This window comes from Myotis myotis, unplaced genomic scaffold (genome assembly GCF_014108235.1).
Source record: "Myotis myotis isolate mMyoMyo1 unplaced genomic scaffold, mMyoMyo1.p scaffold_m19_p_1, whole genome shotgun sequence".
NCBI classification, from domain to species: domain Eukaryota; kingdom Metazoa; phylum Chordata; class Mammalia; order Chiroptera; family Vespertilionidae; genus Myotis; species Myotis myotis.
In genome coordinates this window covers 97,061,395-97,083,329 of record NW_023416313.1, presented here as the reverse complement: position 1 = coordinate 97,083,329, position 21,935 = coordinate 97,061,395, and the positions used below count along the sequence as shown (strand labels likewise).

Genomic DNA, 21,935 nt, shown 5'->3' with positions numbered 1-21,935 from the left:
ATATCCATGGCCAGAGATTTTCCCAAATCTCCTCCTACTCTGAGATTAGCGAGAAACCCTGTGACCCAGGCAGCAGAGAACAACAAAGAATGAGAACAAACACCAGTCACCATTGACACGGTTGTAGTTCCAATTATCCTGTTGAATACATTCTGTGGCTGATGGTCCCAAGGTGGAGTGAGAAGAGCTGCCAGAAACAAAGGCAGAGATGTGAAATATCGGTTACAGACCATTAGTCCTGATATTCTGGTTCAAGTTTCAGAAGAAAAATATGGAATTCTAAAAACTGTCTGAACCTTGTGGTTTTAATGTTGGCTTTATAACAAAAGCAACTTTGGGTTGAAACCACAAAGCCTGTTATAGCCATAGCTTTCATAAAGGAATTTGATGTAATCTTGCCATAAGATAAAAATTAGGCTCTTAATAAAAATATTATTCTTGATGAACTATTTTATTTGTGATATCATGTTTGCTGAGGTGGGATCATTACATGTAGGTTTATTTACAGGCATTGATTTGCTTTAAGTATAAACTTATTATCTATAGCATTTTCTCCTTAGTTAATAAAACAAATAAAAACTAAGAAACATATACACAAACACAAAATATTGACCTAATCTTTAAAGAATAGATTTGTACATTACCTATAACTTTTATTTTATACTAAAAGTGATTAAAAAGATTATTTTATTTTTACTTATTTTCTCAAAATCAACCTCTTTCTCCCATGCTGTCCTTCTTTCTTTTAACAATATCAGTATTCTCTATCAATCAGGGCCTGGAATTCCACTGTATCCTTTGACTTTCTTCTTAAACTGGCTCACTTGCAAACCTAGCTGACTCCAACTCCAAAATATTTCTCACATCTGTTCTGTTTTTTCCATTACCTCTGCCATGACCCTGATTCAAAATTGTTGACTCCAATAGTAAGCTTTTTCACGGCAAACTTTTATTAATTTTTCTCCAATAGTGTTTATGTCATAAATTTAGTTTCTTTTCACTTCATCTTAGAGCATCATTTGCTCTTCAATGTCAACTCTTTCTTATTTTCTAACTTCTGGTTGTTTCGAACTTAATTTTCAAATCCATTTCCAGCTATGGTTCATTCTTCCTTTGTTTCAATACTTCGATTATATAGGTTCTTATTCAAAAACTGGTCCAGAAAGATACTTGAGAAAATATGTTTAGGCAAGATTAATTACATTTCTAGGGAAAGTAGGCAAATTTAACCATATAATAGAGTCCTATTGTTCTTTGCATCAGAGTATGATGATGATGGCCATTCCCAGAGTGGATAATGATGGGGAATAATGGCAAATTTCAATAGCTTCCCCCTCACTTTGAATCTGACCTTCAGAGTACATTATTAAGCTAGAATTGTTGCCAGACATTCAGATTTAAAAATCAGTAACCCAAAGGAAGTATCTGTTTCACATTATTTTTTTTTCGACACAAGAAAAGCAAAAAGAATGTTTTCTTCATCAGAGCACATACAAGTTTACTTCCAAACAGCAAAGATTATTGGTGAGGTAGCTGGGTTATTTGGAAAAATAAAGCCATGACTTTCTGGTATCACAATATACTGCTTATAGATAGAAAAAACAATTAAGCAATTACCTATCCATTTTTCATTTAATTTAAAATTTCAGAATTCAGTATGTATATTTGAATTTAGTTACTAGAAGTATTAATTAATAGAAAGAATTTCACTATTCAAGATACCTAGTGTTTTATTTTCCTCAGGGAAGTTGCTAATAAGTCAGTGGCATATCTTCTAATTGATGATACCTTAAAATTGAGAAAGTATGGAAAATACTTATAAGAGGCTTAACAACAATATTTTGTATGTTCTCCTCCATCTGCTGAATGGCTTTTTGTTGTTGAACTGAGTGAATTGATTGGAATTTTGGCATTCCTCTACATTAGTCTTAATTTCTCACCAGTTTTATTTCTAAACTAGAGGCCCGGTGCACCAATTCATGCACTATTGGACTCCAGCCGGTCCACCCCAATGGGGGCCATCTGGGGTGGGGGGCCAATTGGGGTCGGGGCTGGCCGGGGGGAGGGGCCATGGACAATTTTCTGGCCAGCCCCACCCCTTGTTGGGGTGGGGGTGCCTGCTGGGGGCCGGGGCTTGGCAGGGCAAGGGGCCACAGGCATTCTGTTCATTCTGCTGTTTGGTCTATTTGCATATTACCCTTTTATTATATAGTATGCTTGTTCAAGTTTCCCTTCTTTCTACAAAGAGCAGTTTGTTTTAGTATGAATAACATGGCAAAGAAAAAGTCTGAGTAGTTTTAAGATATCACCTACAGTTTTTCATATTATAATACTAAGTTCTTAGGTGCGTCTATATATTTTTCTCAGAGCAATAAAATACTTAAAAGCACTTTATTTTGAGGTTCTCTTTTGTTCTATATTTTCTAAAGGAAATATTGACTTTGAAATAATACAAAATAATAAGAAAGGCAAAAATTAAGAAATTTGAGATTCAGTAATTGCAATCTTAAATATTCTGGTTTTAACATCTTTGGTGTAGTCTCATAAAGTGAGTTATATGTACCAAGGGAAAAATATTCCAAAGCCAAAGGCCCATTGAACTTAGTATTGTTATTGTTTCTAGGAATGGACAAATAACTAACATAACTTAATTTGAAACTTTTAAATTTTGTCATCTTTTAATTGAAGAAATTGCTAAAGTCCAAAAATGAAGAGCAATTATAAAATATTTAGATTTTAGCTTGAAAATTATTCAACTGATACTTGAGCTTACTTATAGTCGCTTTTATAATATAATGTCTTTAAAAATGGAAAACTGTATTGAATGCATGTATTAAAGCAAAAATATTTCAGCCAGAGCTGATTTTCTATTGGAAACAGAAAAAAAAGGCACTACAAATGTTTGAATTAAAATTGTTACAAATCATAGTCAGAGAATAGCTATGTTTTCATAAAACACACTCTCCCAAAAAGTAGACTTAACACAGACACTTTAGTATAAGCATGTTAAATGTAGTTGTTTCAGCTTGTGGGTAACTCTAAGTTATTATATTAAGTGCAATAGGAAAAATGTATGCTTTACCCGGGAGCTATACATATTTCATTTTTAAAAAATTTTCTGCAGATTTACCATGCTTAAATTTCAAGTAGACTTTAGATTTTTAAATTACACATATTTCTTTATATCAGAAGTCACAGGAAAACATGTGCACTGTTACCTAGAGATAGATAAAGAACAATTGTACATATCAGTCAAGTCATTCACATAATTATGACATGTCTGAAGCTGGTAATACTTTATCAAGAACTAGGAATGTTGAAATGTAAATTTTATTGCTTAATTACAATTGTGGGAATGACTGTAATGAGGAAGTCTAAAATAAAACAAGCTGGAGTATCTGTTCTATCAAAGAGATTTTATTAGTGTAGCATGAAGTATATCATATTTGTTCAAGGAAGTCACAGAGCATGGAGTTAGAACATTGACTCCATCTGGAGCCTGAGTCATTGACCTCAAATGACAGGTGTGCAAGTGGTTATGTTTGCCTATAGCTTAGGGATGTAGAGGAAGATCATATCAACCAGACAAATCCCTGATTCTTAGTGAGTGCAGACTTAGTCATTTGCATTTTGCCTTTGCAATTTTGTTTCATCTACAAAGCTTTTAGTGTTTTTTGTTTGGAGAGTTAACTCTATCATTGCTACCAACTTTAGTCTTTCTTTGCAATTCTAGGCAAATAATTAGTGATAATCTATAATAATAAAAGGATAATATGCTAATTAGACTGGACAGCCAAACGACCTTCCAGACGTCCTTCCGGATGTCCTTCCAGATGAAGCCACCACAGCGGGGGCCAAGGCAGAGGCGGTTAGGGGTGATGAAGCAGGCAGGCAGAGTGGATAGGGGTGAAGAGGCAGGCAGGCAGAGTGGATAGGGGTGATCAGGCAGGCAGGTGAGTGGTTAGGGGCAATGAGGCAGGCAGGCAGGCAAGCGTTTAGGAGCCAGCAGTCCTGGATTGCCAGAGGGTGCAGCCTGGGCTAAGGGAACCCCCCACCCCCGTGCACAAATTTCATGCACTGGGCCTCTAGTAATAATAACAACAATCTCTGCTGTGAGCTAAATGTTTGTGTCACCCCAATACTCACATATTGAAGCCTTAACCTCCAATTTGATGCCATTGGAATGTGAGAAATAATTAGGGTTCGGTTAGGTCATAAATAGTGCCTCTCTCATGATGAGATGAGTGTGCTAATAAGAAGTGAAAAGTCAAGATATATCTCTGTCTGCTTGCACCAAAGAAGGCCATGTGAAGACATACTAGGAATAGAGCCCTCACTAAGAACCCAACCAAGCTGGCAACCTAATCTTGGACTCCCAGCCTCTGGAACTGTGAGAAAGAGGTGTTTGTTGTTTAAGCTATCCAGAGAGTGGTATTATGTAGCATCAGGAACCTTGCAGTGCTTGCCTTGCCTTATCTTCAAATGATGTCCTGGCTAAACCATGTTTCTGGACTCTGTGTTACTGCTACATGGAAAATTCTAAGGAAACAGCTACAATTCCATCTTCCCACTTACAAACACCACCATTTCCAAAGTTTGGCTCTAGAATAAGAAACACTTTTCTCAATTTGGTTTTTTTTTTGGTGCTCTCAAATACAAACATATTTGGCTTATTTGGTTTTTAAGATCATTCTGGTGGAATAACAAAGAGTATGGGGTGGTGAGGGCCTAGGAGTGGAGGAGATGGGAGCAGTCGGAAGGAGGTTAATTCGGGGGGGGGGCGGGGAGAGAAGGGCCTATGTAATATTTTCAACAAGATAAAAAAGTAATGAGAAAAGGCCTATGTAATATTTTCAACAAGATAAAAAAGTAATGAGAAAAGGACAAATAATTTCAGAATCTTACAATTTCTTTTTTAGAATAATGGTCTATTTACTTATCATTCTGGATCGTTTCTGAGATGGGAAATGAGTTGTAGCTACTTCTCACGAGCATCATCTCATCAACCTCCTTCTGCTAAGACATCACTCATGCCCATGATTTCACCCCAAGGGGAACGGTTTGCTACCTTAAATTGTAATTAGCCCACAGATGCAGTTAAGCCACTGGTTTTAATAAGATGGAAAATAAGAAGATCTGAAAACTGATGGAAGATTAGATGATCTGAAAATTACAGTATCACATATACCAAGAAATGTTCAAGATAGCAGATAACATCCAGTTATTAAAATGTTAAGCTGAGCTTAGAAAAGAGAAATCCCTAGGTGAGAGAAACAAAGGGAGTGTTTAAAAATTGAACAGAAGGCGTAATGTGACTGCCAGCGTTAGGGAGTAACAGAATAAGGGTGGATGAGAGGGAGGAAAAGGGAAAGGAGGACCATAAGGGATATAACACCTGTGGGCTGAGGTGCCAGTGGGGTTTCAGAGAAACAACTCAAAGTTTATCTAGAAGGATTCTTCTACAAACTAGGTGATAAAGGATCCTCACAGAAAAATCAAGCATGGTAAATTATGGTAGCTGTCTTCCAAAATAGCCCCCAGTGATCCCTAATCTTGGTATCATGCCCTCTCTCAGACTGAGTAGGACTGACCTGTGTAACCGATGCCCCCTGTGGCAATGACTCTATGTGATTTCCAAAGCTACGCTTCTAGTGCCTTCTCATGGATCGTTCACTCTGAGGGAAGCCAGATGCCAAGTCAAAGGGATACTCAAGAAGGATTGTGGAAAAATTCCAGGAACCAAGACTTCCTGCCAACAGTAACACTAACTCTCTAGCCATGCGAGCAAGCCCCAAAGGAAATAGATCTTCCAGGGACAGTCAAGCCTTCAGAAGACTGTAGCCTTGGCTGACATTGTAACAACCCACCAAGCTAAACCTTTTCTGGTTTTACACTCACAGAAATTAGCTTAAACTTCTAAGGTTTGTAGAAGTTTGTTATACAGAAATAGAAAAGTAATAAACAAATAATTTAAAATAGTAAAAGATTTCAAGCCTTAAGAAAATGAAATGACATTGTTAAAAAAAACAAAACAGAAAATTTTGAAAAGATATTCAGTTGGCTTTCTTGATATGAGAAATAAAATCAATGAAATAAAAATCTCAGTGGATGAATAAATAACTGAAAGACTATATCAATATTGGAATTAGTCAAATGGAAAATAGCTATGAGAACATTTCAAGGTGCAGCATACAGATATAGAGAAGGGAAATGGGAAAGGTAGATTTATTTGAAGGATAAATCATAAAAAATAATGTAATTCCAGAGAGTGAAAAAGAATATTGATGGGATGCTATTAGCAATATTCAAAGTATATTTGCTAAAAAATTATTGTAACACGTGGATTTAAGAATCAGCTGGAAGACTACATTATAAGTTATGAAAATGTAGAATCACTACATGGTATACCCGAAACTACTATAACCAATATAACATTGTATACCAACTACACTTAAATAAAAATAAATTTAAAAAGAAGCCTAGTGAACCTCCAGAAAATATAATAATATAATAATAATAATAATTATTATTATTATTATTATTATTATTCCAAGTCTAGACTCATGGAAATGAATTAGAAAAATACATATGAAAAGAAATTATGTTAAAAGCAGTCAGAGATTAAAATATAATTATAAAAAACGTAATTAGACTGATAGCTGATTTCACAACAGCAAGAGGTAGGTCAGAAGACATTTGAATATTATATTCAAAGTTCTGAGAAATTACAACTTAGCCTAGAACACAATGAAACTCAGGAATGAGAGTGAGAAAAGGGTTTCAGAGAAAACATTCAAAATTAAGCAATGACTTTACTGCACCAGAATGTTTGGCTCTACAAAATGAACTATATAAACGTGAACATTAGAAAGTGACAAACTGAACTCAACAAGGACAGATATGCAAAAGGTAATAAAGACAATGGAAAACATATGGGTATGTCTAAATATATTAATGGAGAATGTGTGTAATGCAGTGATGGCAAACCTTTTGAGCTCGGCGTGTCAGCATTTTGAAAAACCCTAACTTAACTCTGGTGCCGTGTCACATATAGAAATTTTTTTATATTTGCAACCATAGTTAAACAAAGACTGACATATTTTTGATATTTATTTTATATATTTAAATGCCATTTAACAAAGATAAATCAACCAAAAAAATGAGTTCGTGTGTCACCTCTGACACGTGTGTCATAGGCTCGCCATCACTGGTGTAATGCAACCAAAATTTGCATTGCTGAGAGATAGAAATGCATGCAATTGCTTTAGAAACAGTTTCGCATTGTCCAGTTGAAGTTGTGCATACTCTATGACCAAGCAGTTTCACTACTAGATACGGCAGGAGAAATGTTGAAACAAATAAACAAAACCTCAAACCGAATCTACTTAAAAAACCATTAAAGGCTGAAAATGTAATGTATTGATATAGTGAAATATTATACAACAGTCAAAATAACTTACTATAAGAACACACATGACCATGGATGGATTAATGCACAATGTTGAATAAAAAATGCAGAATGATTCCATTCATCTAAAGTTCAAATCTAAAAAGCAGTTTATTTAGAAAGGACCTAAATAGGCCCTGGCCAGTGTGGCTCAATTGATTGGAGCATCTTCCTTATACCTAAAGGTTGTAGGTTCGATTCCACGTACTTAGCCTTGGGTTCAGTCCCTAGTTGAGGCACATGAAGAAGGCAATCAAATGATTCTTTATCTCTATCTCTATCGCTATCTCTATCTATCTCTATCTTTATCTCTAATTTCTCTCCCCCTCTAAGGCGTATCATCTGGTGGGGATTGAAAAAATAAAAGTAACTGAGCATTTTCCAGGTGTCTCTTGGCCATCAATATGGTTCCTTTGGAGAAGTGTCCATTAAGGTCCTTTGCCAGTTTTTAATTGGATTATTTGTCTTACTTTTGTTAAGTTGTATGAGTTTCTTATATATTTTGGAAATGAATCCCTTATCAGACGTACCATTGGCAAATATGTTCTCCCATACAGTGGGCTTCCTTTACATTTTGTTGGTGGTTTCATTTGCTGTGCAGAAGCTTTTTATTTTGATGTAGTCCCATTGGTTTATTTTCTTTTTAGTTTCCCTTGCCCTAGGAGATGTATCCACAAATATATGACTACAAGAGATGGCTGAGATTTTGTTGCCTATGGGTTTCTTCTAAGATTTTTATGGTTTCACAACTTATATTTAAGTCTTTTATCCATATTAAATTTATTCTTGTGTGTGTGTTGTAAGTCTCATTTCTTTTCTTTCCTTTTTTTTTTTTTTTTTGGCATGTACCTGCCCAATTCCCCCAACACCATTTGTTGAAGACACTGTCATTACTACATTGTTTGCTCTTGCCTTCTTTGTCAAATATTAATTGAACATAATGGCTTGGGTCAATTTCTGGGCTCTTTGTCCTGTTCCATTGATCTATATGCCTGTTCTTGTGCCAGTACTGGGCTGTTTTGATTACAGTGGCTTTGTAGTATAACTTGATATATAGTATTGTGATCACTCCAACTTTGTTCTTCTTTCTCATGATTGCTGCAGCTATTCAAGGTCTATTTGGTTCCATATAAATTTTTGGAGTGTTTGTTCTAGAACTGTGAAATATGCCACTGGTATTTTAATGGGGATTGCATTGAATCTATAGCTTGCCTTGGGTAGTATGGACATTTTGATGATGTTGCTTCTACTAATACATGAACACGATATGTTCTTCCACTTGTTTATATCCTCCAAATCAAAAATGTTCAAGGTCACTTATCATCAAAGAGATGCAAATATAAAACGACCATGAGGTATCACCTCACACCTGTCAGCATGGCTATCATCAACAAATCAACAAATGAAAAGTGCTGACAAGTATGTACACTAGTACACTGCTGGTGGGAATGCAAACTAGTGCAGCCACTATGGAAACTGTATGGTGTTTTCTTAAAAAATTAAATATGGAAGTCCCAGTAAACCCACTTCTAGGAATATATCCTAAGAAACACGAAACACCAATCAGAAAGAATGTACGCACCCCTATGTTCATAGCAGCACAATCTACAATAGCTAAGATCTGGAAACAGTCCAAGTGCCCATCAGCAGATGAGTGGCTAAAAATACCTATGATACATTTACACCATGGAATACTATGCAGCAGTAAAAAAAGAAGGATCCTCTTACCTTTTGAGACAGCATGGAAGGACAAGGAGAGTATTATGCTAAGTGAAATAAGCCAGTCAGAGAAAAATAAGTATCACATGATCTCACTCATGTATGGAATCTAATGAACAAAATAAACTGATAAAACAAAATAGATCCAAAGATATGGAAGCATGGAGCGAAGTAAGGAATCTCAGAGGGAATGTGGGGGTGGAGGGAAGGGGGGGAGAGAGATTAACCAGGGAATTTATAGGCACTTATGTATAGCCTATAGACAATAAGGTGGTGAAGGCTTGCGAGGGAAGGTTACGGAATGGAGGGGCTCAATGGGGAAAAAAGGAGCACATCTGTAATACTTTCAACAATAACGATAAATTTAAAAAATAAGAAATAAAAGGACCTACATGTTGCTCATGATATACAGTTACTATTCTAAGTACCTCACAATGTTAACATGGTTAATGACATAATGATGTAAAAAATGTAAAAATTTTTTATATATATGCAAATGAGCTAAATGAGTGATAATCTCTATCATAAACTTATGCTATGGGACTGTAATGAAAAATTTTCCTTATCCACTAGTCTATAAACTATTTTATTGTAGTGATTGCATATTTGACTTTAAATCTATTGCACCTACTATATACGTGACATAGGGATGTTATTAACAAATGTTTATTAAATAATTTACTATACAAATTAACTTCTATAAATTTCTTCTAAATTCTGTAATTTCAGAAATTATTTCTTTGATTGTTTAAATACTCCTAAATGAATACTGCTGGTGTGGGTCTCTTTGCAACCTTGAATCTTGAATATGTGAGGATGTGTGATTCAAAGATGAGGAGATATTAGATTCATTGTAGCAGTGGAAGAACAAAGTTCATTTACATGGTGGACTAGAAGGTTTAATCAGACCTAGACTCTATTTCCTAATCCAGATTCTGGACTCCCTTGGTTCCACTGATATTCTAAACTCTGTTCTTAGGCCTCCTATCTATTCAGTGTTCTCTGAATAGTTTTTTAGTAATTTCCATCTGCACCTTCTCCTGCTTTTATAATCAAAGACTAGAGGCCCAGTGCACAAAATTCATGCATGGGACGTGTATGTATCCCTCAGCCCAGCCTGCACCCTCTCCAATCTGGGACCCCTCGAGGGATGTCCGACTGCCCATTTAGGCCTGATCCAGGTGGGATCAGTCCTAAAGAAGGCAGTCAGACATCCCTCTCATAATCCAGAATGGCTCGCTCCCAACCGCTCGCCTGCCTGCCTGCCTGCCTGATTGCCCCTAATTGCTTCTGCCTGCCAGCCTGATCAATGCCTAACTGCTCCCCTGCCGGCCTGTTCTCCCCTAACTGCCCTCCCCTGCAGGCCTGCTCACCCCCAACTGCCCTCCCCTTCAGGCCTGGTCCCCCTCAACTGCCCTCCCCTGCAGGTCTGGGTCCCCTCCAACTGCCCTCCCCTGCACTGCCATCCCCTGCATGCCTGGTCCCCCCAACTGCCCTCCCTTGCAATCCTGGTCCCCCTAATTGCCCTCCCCTGCTGGCCCGATCACCCCTAACTGCACTCCCCTGCTGGCCTGGTTGCCCCCAACTGCCCTCCCCTGCAGGCCTGGGTTCCCCCAACTGCCCTCCCCTGCTGGCCATCTTGTGTCCACATGGGGGTGGCCATCATGTGTGTTGGAGTGATGGTCAATTTGCATATTACTCTTTTGTTAGATAGGATATCCAGACTTATTTGCCATTGCTAAGACCAAGAACCCCATCTTATATGCTTACATAAGGAACTTCAGGAGATTAGCAAATACTATCAAATATTTTTTATTATTTTGAATATGAAGCATAGTTAGAAAAGCTTATTGTGTAAAGTCTGTAAAGAAATGAAATATTTGCTAAATGACACCTGAATATTCTTTCTTATTTAGGTAATTTGCCAGTGGACCTTCCAACTCCACCAGAAACTTCAATTCCAGTAACATTACCTCCACACAACTGCACAGACGATGAATTTGTCTGCAGAGCCAATGGTCACTGTATTGAAGAAATCCAAAAATGTGATTTTAGATATGACTGCCCTGACAAATCCGATGAATCATTTTGTGGTAAGTAAATTATTATTTTTAATTAAATGTAGCCAGAAAACAGATAAAGAAATTCCAGCATAATTGCTAAGTAGCATGGCCTAGTGTCCTAGTTAGAAATTTTCAACTGGCTTGAGCCATTTCTTTATATAAAAGCTATTTGTATAGAAAATCATAATAAAAGAATTAGCATACATGCTTCTATCATGCCCAACAAAAGGAAAGTGTCTTTAAATTTATGTTTTGGATTCAAAACATGTTTTTTCATGGACATTACTTGATTATAAGACTATTATATACTAGCTCTTTTCTATCCACCCCCTGGTCAGCCTCTATTCTATTCTATTCACACTCATGACATAGTAGTGTTTAAGGGGAAGCATTATAAAACCCCAAATTTGTTCAAATTTTCCCATTTCTGAAATGCACATAGAAAGTGATTGCTATGTCAAATATTCAGAGTTCATAAGAAACTGATTCTAATACAGATTGGCCCTTCAACACCTGTGTCCTACTGAAAGATTATTTTCATTTACTGACATCTGCCAATCCACAGATTTTCCAAACTGGGTCAAAGGAAAATTATTAATTTAATAGTGAACTTCTCAGCAAAAGATACAGTTGGAGAGAAGAAAAAATAATCTGTCTTAATGGGCAAAGTACAAGATCAAGAGGAGTGAACTCTGTGATATTTTCCTCTCCCTGTGTTTCATTTAATAATATGTGAACTTACTGTACTATCATAGTTCTCAAAAGTCCTGAAAATATGAAAAGATCAGAACATATAGATAATACAGAATCTAGTGAAACCCTAATTTGTTGCCTTTTGCCAACATTGTTAAGAAATTCTAGAACTTAAAAAAAAAATAAAAATGGTTCATATTTATTCTTTTAACCTAGGGAAAAAATGCTTGTTAATGAAATAATTAATTAACTAATTAATTAATCCTAAATTAAAAAAAACTCATAAAATCAAAGCTAACTTACTATTCTGTGAATCAGATGGAACAGTAATTAACTCACGTGGCTAGAGATACATCCTGTGCATCACAGATGGAAAATAATGTAATGGAAGAGATGATGGTACTCAGACTTTCTCATGGGAAGACACTAAAATCCTCTTATGATCATATATAAGTTGTGTGTTTGTAAAATTGGCATAAAATCTAATTAATTATATACCTAATGAATGTCTTTAGTATATGCTGACTTTCCTCTTAGTTCAATTTTGCAATTTTAGTAATGTCTTTTATGATTAGATGGAAAGTTTTGATAAATTCTTTAAATGTCCTGAATGAATGCCTACTATTAAATTATTATTTTTCAATCACAGAGATATTTGTTTACTTTGAATAAACATGAATTGAATTATTACTATTTTATTTCTGAGTGAATTGTGTGATATTGCCTCTTCCATCTCTTTGTAAGATGAAATATGATAAATATGTCACCTACAGTCTTACATTTTCTACTATTTTTATTGTTATAAGAATATAATGAGATTACCATTTTAACAAATACAGTTTTTTTTTTTAAATTCATTGATTTTAGAGAGAGAGGAAGGGAGAGAGAGAAACACATCTATTTGTTGTTCCACTTATTATGCATTCATTGGTTGCTTCTTGTAAGTGCCCTGACCGGGGATTGAACCCACAACCTTGCCACATCAGGATGATGCTCTAATCACTTGAGTTACTAACAATTTTTTAAGTGTACAAAACATTATTGTTGACTATAGGTACAATGTTGTACAGCATATCTATACAGTTTATTCCTCTTGCTTGTCTGAAACTTTGTCTTCAAAACATTTTTTTTTTAAAAATCTATAATTCTTATCTTTTTTAATGATATGAAGAATCTTTGTAAAAGATAAATATAATATGATCAATATTAATATAAGGGATTAAGCAACATACCTGAATGTCAACATTAAAAATAACTTTTTTTTGATGGAGTGTTTCTATCTCAGTTTTTACATTAAATCTTGAACACAGTTTGTAAATAGTGTAGTGGTATATCATTATTGTTTATACCATTTAAAAGCTGGAGTGCACACCAGGCTTTTTATAGTGTATGCAAAAACACATTGGATTGAATTTTTTTTTTTTTTTTTACAGAGAGGAAGGGAGAGAGATAGAGAGTTAGAAACATCGATGAGAGAGGGACATCGATCAGCTGCCTCCTGCACATCTCCCACTGGGGATGTGCCCGCAACCCAGGTACATGCCCATGACCGGAATCGAACCTGGGACCTTTCAGTCCGCAAGCCGACGCTCTATCCACTGAGCCAAACCGGTTTCGGCGGATTGAATCTTTTATTCAATTAGTGGAGGAATTAAGATTGACAGACACATGAAAAGAGAGAGAGAAAGAGAGAGAGAGAGAATTTTCATACACAACCTATGTATTAAAAAAAAAATAAAAGAGGGCTTGTGCCCAGCCAGTGTTGCTCAGTTGAACTAAGATATCAGTTCACCAGTTCAATTCCCAGTCATGGCATCTATCGATGTTTTTCTCTCATCGATGTTTCTATTCCTCTCCTTTCCTTCTGCCTCTCTCTCTTAAAATCAGTAGAAACATATTTAAATACTAGAGGCCCAGTGCACGAAATTCGTGCGGGTGGGGGGGGAGGGTCCCTCAGCCTGGCCTGCACCCTCTCCCAATCCGGAACCCCTCAGGGGATGTCTACCTGCCGGTTTAGACCCAATCTCGCTGGCTCCTAATCACTTGCCTTCCTGCCTGTTTGATCGCCCCTAACCACTCCGCCTGCCTGCCTCATCGCCCCTAACTGCCTCTGCCTTGGCCCCCGCCACCATGGCTTTGTCAGGAAGGACGTATGGAATGACATCTGGAAGTTTGTTCAGATGCCTGGTCTAACTAGCATATTAGGCTTTTATTATTATAGATAAAAAAATAAAAAATGGACTTGTAATTTTGTGTAATATTAGAATATAGTCATTATAAGAATATTGAAAATTTTCAAGCAAAGAGGTCCACTATAAAAGTTATTGTAAACCTTATTGTTTTGCATTTTAGTTTGAAATTTGAAAAAATCCCTTCAGAGACCGGTCCAAAGTTTAGCTTTGTTAATATTACTGTGGAAAAAGAACAGGCTTATCAGAACTTGGAGGTCATGAAAGCAATGTATGTGTTATGTTACAAGAGACTGGCAATGCTTAAGTTGCTGCTTTAGGAGCTAATTAAAATCTCATTTCTTCATGAAAGCAGATTCTTTATCCCCAGTATTTCAGTTACTGTAGATATTTGAATATAATAAACAAGATTTCTTTAAAACTCTTCTAGAAATTACACAACTCATTTGCCTAATTACTTTAATTATGTTAAAGTCAGATTATAATTTTAGGAAACCCCAAAGTAAGAAAATGGTAACGCAGATAGAAATCACCATTTACTGACACATTTATTTTGATTAGCTGTTCTTGTCTTTGCTCCCTCCTATTCAAGTAATGGAAGTTTGCAGCTTTGAAAAAGGAAGCCTGTGTAAATGGTACCAGCCAGTCCCTGAAAACTTAATTCAAGATTCAAACACATTCAGGTGGGGACTTGGTAATGGAAGCAGTATTCATCATGGGGAAGAAAACCACAGGCCATCAGTGGACCATACAAAGTAAGTGACGACATACTATGTTTTAAACATGCGTCTTAGGAACTAATCATTAAAGCAGTTCTCAAATTTCTGCCCCATCACTTCACCCTAGGCCAGTGCTATAAAAGGTGGAAGTTTAATTTACAGAATGGGAAGGCTTAAGCCTATCTTTTCATATATAATTGGAAAAAAAAATGGAGAAAGTAGTGAATGCTTATTTGTAAAGTAGAAGTATTTTTTTCTTAGATTTTTCTTTTTATGTATAACATTGATCATTATCTTTCATGACTAATTAAAAAATTGTAGCCAGCCAGCATGGCTCAGTGGTTGAGCATCAACCTACGAATCAGGAGGTGGTGGTTCGATTCTCAGTCAAAGAGCATGCCGTGGCTGCAGGCGCCATCCCTGGTGTGGGCGTGCAGGAGGCAGGTCATTGATGATTCTCTCTCATCATTGATGTTTCTATCTCTCTCCCCCTATCCCTGTCTCTCTGAAATCAATAAAACTATATTTTTTAAAAAATTACAGAATGTTTCAGGACAAACAATGAAATAAAAACATTCTTCTAAGGGAATTGCATTTAAAAATAAAATATAATTTGTGTGCTCTAAAGTAACGATTATAATTGAGAAATAGTTTGGGAGAAAACTCTTTACTCTGAGTAATTCTAAAAGACACATAATTGCAAGACACCCTCTAGACTGCCTCATTCTTTGTATAATTTCCAACATTTTTTCTCAAACCTTTTGCCTCTGTGTTTTCTTCTCTAATTCTAATCGAAATAACCCCTCGCTTTCCATTGGATCAAAGCAAAATGTACCAATCTCATTTTTATCTGGAAAAAACAGATATTTTAAGATATTTTGGAATTTAGGAATTGATTATAGATTGTTTTAAACCATTTGACACAATTTCCTTTAGTATTTTTTTATTTGTAAAGTAGAAGTATTTTTTCTTAGATTTTTCTATTTATGTATAACATTGATCATTACCTTTTAGGTATAAATGAGTTATAGTCCTCACTGTGGCAAATGCACCTACATTCCTGTATATATTATGCATTTGTTTAGGCTTGACATCATGAACTAGAAGTCACATAGATAAGGCAAATTGTCTCTTTGCTATAACTGGGCATCTAATAATGAATCTAAGTGCTGTATATAAATGTGGCAAAAAATTTCAGTAAAACTGAAAATATTTTAATGTGTCCTGCTCTGAAAAAATAACAATTTTCAATGCTTTCGTCTCTTAGGCTTAAATACCAGAATTATTGCTTTCTGAGAGCCTTCTCTGGTAAGAAGATAAGTTAATATTTTATAGGCCAGTTTAGATGCCTTATCACTCTTCCAGCATAATTTGTAAAAGATTCAGTTTTATAAATCTTGAATAATGGTTAAATATCAGCCTTTTGAAACACTTTATTGAAATAAAAATAAAACTGCAAACAGCCAAAATCTAAATTAACCATTGTACTTTTCTCTTAACTGGTTTAATACCTGTGGGAAGGGGCATTTTGGCAGTGTTGCCTCAGGACTGCATATAATGCATAATTGTGCCCCTAAAGCACAAGAAAATTTGCTTTTATTATAGGTTGTCCTTGAGTTAAGCACCTATTCTTTATATTTGCATATATACTAATAATTTGTTTTGATTTAGTGAATTAAACCTCTTTAATTTTTGTTTTGTTTCAGTGTATTTTAGCTTGATAAGTAATTTTATTTGTTATATTATTTTTTTATTTATTGTCTAAAGTTTTACATATGCCTCCTTTTTCCCCACTTGATCACCAGCCCCCTCCCCTCCCCACTCCCCAGCCATTTCCACCCTGGGCAAGCCCCCACCGCCCCAGTGTCTGTGTCCATTGGTTAAGCTAATATGCATGCATACAAGTCCTTTAGTTGCTCTCTAAGTAATTTTAAAAGTTAACTATAGTGGCTTGAAAACATGAAAGTTAAGAGAAACCATTGCTGAAAATAACACTAGTAAACCATACCTAAAATAATGTGCTTAGATGGACTATTTGCTATTCAGGATCAGGTTTTAAGAATATAATGTTGTATATGATTTTATGTTATGTTACCAAAAATCAACTTAGTAACAAAATAATAACTTTTATATCATGGTTACAATTGCATTAAGAAATAAACATTTGTTTTCATTATATAAGTTTTTAAATATGCTTGTTCTGTAACCACATTAAAATGAAGTAAATATATTTGTATGCACAGAATTGTTATACAAAAATCTAGAGAAAAAACATTTCTTTAATTAAGTAAAGATAAATTAGATTTTAAGTCCTACATTATGACAAGGACTTGAAAATGCTAACATACTAGGTCACAAATGAAATATTTTGCAACATCAACATGATCTTCTGATACAGTGATTTATGAAGATACATCAGTTACTTAAATAAAAGATCTTTATGGCCTAGAAGATGCAACAGTAGCCTTGCATCTAGGCATACAATTTGTCTGTTAGGAATGTACCAGTATTTCCTGAACACCTGATCTTGAGATAGAAAGCTTAATCAGACATGGAAGCAGCAAGTACATGAATAGAAGTGTAGTGCTCAATGTGTTACATGATGAAAGAGAGGTCCACTGTGGAGGGCCAGATAACAATTTATCAGTTCTACATGTCTATCTTGGTTGTCTATTTGTCTTTAATAACACCTGAAGGGATTTGTCTTTGGATTTTTTTTGGATAATACTAATAAACTAAAATAATATTATGGGTAAAGACCATATACTGATTCCCTTTAGAATTTCTTAACTTTCTTATTTCTACAAAAATCCTCTTCTTTTAACCACAAAAGAATAAATTTATTTTTATCATAAACATGTTATATATATAGATAAGATAAACAACATCAAGCAAAATCCTTCTACCATGATGAAAGCATTGTGCATTTATGCATATGTATTTTTAATGCAAATAGGTTCATAATGTTGTTGGTTGTAATCAGGCTCTTCCACAGGATTGTGAGAAAAGCATTTCAGCGACCCACACACTGGAGATTCTGCTGTAGCAAGGTTTATTTGTGATGCAAAACCAAAGGAGTTCTCTTCCTGAGTTCCCAATGTCCTATCTCCCTCCATCCCACCATGGAAAAAGCCAACCGTGTCTTCAGCAAGGTCCAAGCAAAGGCCGTTGTCCAGAGTCTCTGCTGCATATTAAACCTTAGAGCCACACAGTCTGCTGTGGGCCCTAGGTGGCCACTAGCCCGCACAGTCACCTGTTACAGGAACCTGCAGGGCAAATGTGGGTCAGGAGTGAGAGAGCTTCTTTGCTAAGAACAGCCCATCAACTTCCAAAACAGCCCATCAACTTCCCAACCTTTTGCGGGCTTCTGACTCACCCATGATCCCTTCCTTTCCCAGGTTAGACTGACAGGCCTCTATGGTCAAGCGCCTCCCCCTGCACCGTTTTGACTCACAATGTCTGACTTTCTTTGCTTCCTCCCTTCATCTAACTAACTATGGTAACAAATTCAACCACATTGTTTCTATTCCACTTTTTATTTCATGTACAATCAATAAGCAGCTCTTCACCAATACTTTCTAAGGGGCCAATAGTATTCCATTAAATGGATGTACCATAATTCACTAATTCATTTCCTCACTAGTTGATTGATGAGTTGCTTTTGATTATACAGAAATGTAATCAGTCTTTACTGAATAATATACAACTTTGTACACATTATAGATTATATCATGAAAGTAAAAAACATATGGAGTTGAACTTTTATATTAAGTAATATTTACATTTCAAAATATTTTATTTATAATTTTAAGTTAGTCTCCAAAAATGTACCATTTTGCAAACAGCACATATGATACTGTCTATTTTTTTTGTATGCTTGCCAAACACTGAGTATTTATTTTTCCATATTTTTCAGTTGACAGGTTAAAGTAGCAGCTAACTGTATTTTTCATATTTTGTAATACTAAGGAGGGTAACCTATTTTTTTCTTTGTGCCTGGCCCAGGAGTATTTCTGTGTGTATGTGGGGGGGGGGGGGGGCGTATATGTGTGTTTTCTAGCTGTGCTATTTTGCTTGGTTTTCAGTTTCTAGTGTGTGCATGTGTGTGTGTGTGTGTGTGTGTGTGTGTGTGTGTGTGTGTGTTTCTTATTGATTTATAAGATCTTTTAAAGCATTGAGGGAGGTTTTTTTCATCATTGAATACTGAAATGATTTTACCCATTTTTATTAGCCTTTTCTTACTTTTTATCATATTATTACATCTCAGAATTCTTAGGTTGTACAGTTATGTCTACTAATTGTATCCTTGATAAGTTTTTGTTATTATTTTTCCCAGAGTGATATTTTTCCCAGATTAATTGAGGTATAAATGAAATATAAAGTTGTGTAAGTTTAAGGTATATGACATGATGATTTGGTATATGTATATATTGTAAAATAATTACTACAATAAAGTTTGTTAACATTTCCATCACCTCACATAGTTACCGTGTGTGTGTGTGTGTGTGTTTGTGGAGAACATTTAAGATCTACTCTCTTAGTAACTTTCTAGTATACCATATTGTTAACTATAGTCAACAGGCTGTATATCATATAGATATTATTCATCTGATAACTATTTCCTTCATTTTCTCTCCCTTATGCCCCTGGCAACCACCATTCTCCCATCTATTTCTATAGTTTGGCTTTTATAGGTTCCATACATAAGTGAGATCATGCAGCATTTATCATTTTCTGTTTGACTTATTTCATTTAGAATAATGCCCTCAAGTTTCATCTATTACATTGCAACTGGCAGGTGTTTCTAATTTATGGTTGAAAATATATATGTATAACATTTTCTTTATTCATTGATGGAAATGTTGATACGTTATATGTCTTTGCTATTATAAATAATACTGCAATGAACATAGACGGAGGCACAGATATCTGTTTAGATACTGATTTCATTTCCTTCAGAAATATACCCCAAAATGGGATTGTTTGGGTCATAAGGTAGTTTTTTTAAGAGCTTTCACACTATTTTCATAATGACTCTACCAAGTTACATTTCTCTCAACAGTGTAAAGAGTTTTCTTTTCTCTACTTCCTCCCCAACTTTTATCACTTAGCATCTTGATAATAGCCATTCTTAGAGGTGTGAGGTGATATCTCACTGTGTTTTATATTTTCATTTCTCTGTTGATTAGTGATATTAAGCACAATTGCATGTATCTGTTGGCCATTTGAACACCTTCTTTGGAAAAAATGTCTATTTGGGTTCTTTGCCCAGGAGTTCCTTATATAATTTGGATATTAACTCCTTATCAGAAATATGGTCTGCAGATATTTTCTCCATTTCTGTAAGTTTCTCTTTTATTTTGTTGATATTTCCTTTTGTTGTAGAGAAACTATTTTAGATTGATGTAGACTCACTTCTTTTATTTTGTTGCTTGTGCTTTTGATATCACAGCCAAATAATATTTACCAAGATCAATATCAAGGAGATTTTTGTCTATGTTTTCTTCTAGGAGTTCTAGGAGAACATAAAGACATTATGTTCATGTCTTTAGTTCATTTTGAGTTAATTTTTGTGAGTAGTATAAGGACCTGACTTTATTCTTTTGCATGTGAAAATCCTTTTCTCAACACCATGTATTGAAGATACTGTTCTCTTCCCCTTGAATATACTTGCTCCCCTTGCTTTATCAAACATTAGTTGATCAAAGAAACATGGGTTTATTTCTGAGCTCTCTATTTGGTTCCATTGATCTGTGTTTCTGTTTTTATGCTAGTACCATACTGTTCTTAATGCTATAGCTTTGTAATATGGTTGGAAATCAGGAAGCACGATGCTTCCAGCTTTGCTCTTCTTTCTCAAAATTGCTTTGGCTATTTTGAGTATTTCTTTTCTATAGAATTTTAGGATTTTTTTTCCTATTTCTGTTAATGCCATTGGAATTTTGATAAGGGTTGCATCAAATCTGTAGGTTCCTTAGGGTAGTATGGGCATTTTAACAATACTAATTCTTCCAGTGTGAATCCATGTGACTATATTCATCAAACCTGTCTTACTAGCTTGCTGATACATGGGCATTTGTCCCTCAGTCATAATCACTTCTCTCCATCTTGAGGGATTAACCCTACCATGTCCAATCACCAGTTTTTCTTTTACTATATGAAAACTAAGGGAAACTAGAATAAGTACTTAGTGCTACTTTTGGCCCAAGTCTTCTTTGATGCTTTTCCAACTCTCATTTCATGCCCTGTTTTTTAAGAATATTCCCAGCCTTTCAGTACCTCATTTCCTCGAGTTTTGGGTTGTTTGAATTTCCTATTCAGGCCACTACAGACTTAGAAGTCATGTCTTTGAACCCAGACCTTTGACCATTACTCTAATTCTTTCTCAAATTGATTCTGATTTGGGAACCAAGGGTTGTCTCCAAGGCTGCAGTGTAGAGCAGAGTTCAATGCCTGTATTAGTGTGTTATGTCCACTGTGAAAAAATACATCACAAAGTTGGTGGCTTTAAACAACAGAAAATGACTTTCTCCCAGTTCTGGAAGCCAGAAGTATGAAATCTGCATCACTGTGCCAAAACCAAGGTATCAGCAGGGCTCCTCCCTCTCTGAAGACTGTAGGGGAGAATCTAGTTTCTAGTGATTGTCTCATTCCTTGGTCATTGGTCACATCAATCTACTTCTTGCCTCCGTGGTCACATTCCATCCTCCATCTGTGTCAAATCTCCCTCTGCCTTACTCATAAAAAAAAACACACTTGTGATTCTATTTATCATTCTTCCAGATTATTCAGGTTAATCACTCAATCTCAGGTTGTCAATTTCATCACATCTGCATAGGCTTTGCTATATAAGGTAATAGGTATTACAAGGTTCTAGGGATTAGAATCTAGTATCTAGGAGACCATTATTTAGCCTACTATAGTGCACAAACTGAAATCAAATAACACTAGATTTAACCCAGATCTAGCATTCATTCGCTGTGTGGACCTAGGTGATGGTGTAAGCTGCATTTTAGTTTCATCATCTGAAAAAGTGGGCACAAGAGTATATATCTAATATGGTTATTGTCAGCCACAAGCAAGAAAATGCATGCAAAACAACCAT

General features: G+C 35.5%; 1 protein-coding gene across 1 annotated transcript in view; it reads left to right on the top strand.

Moving 5' to 3' along the window:
- The window catches only part of MALRD1 (MAM and LDL receptor class A domain containing 1), a 628,376-nt gene that overhangs the window by 190,586 nt on the left and 415,855 nt on the right, over window positions 1-21,935 (top strand). Inside the window, exons 19-20 of the mRNA XM_036345532.1 lie at window positions 11,083-11,259; window positions 14,704-14,866. Coding sequence (XP_036201425.1) covers window positions 11,083-11,259; window positions 14,704-14,866 — 340 coding nt within the window. The remainder of the gene's footprint in view (window positions 1-11,082; window positions 11,260-14,703; window positions 14,867-21,935) is intronic.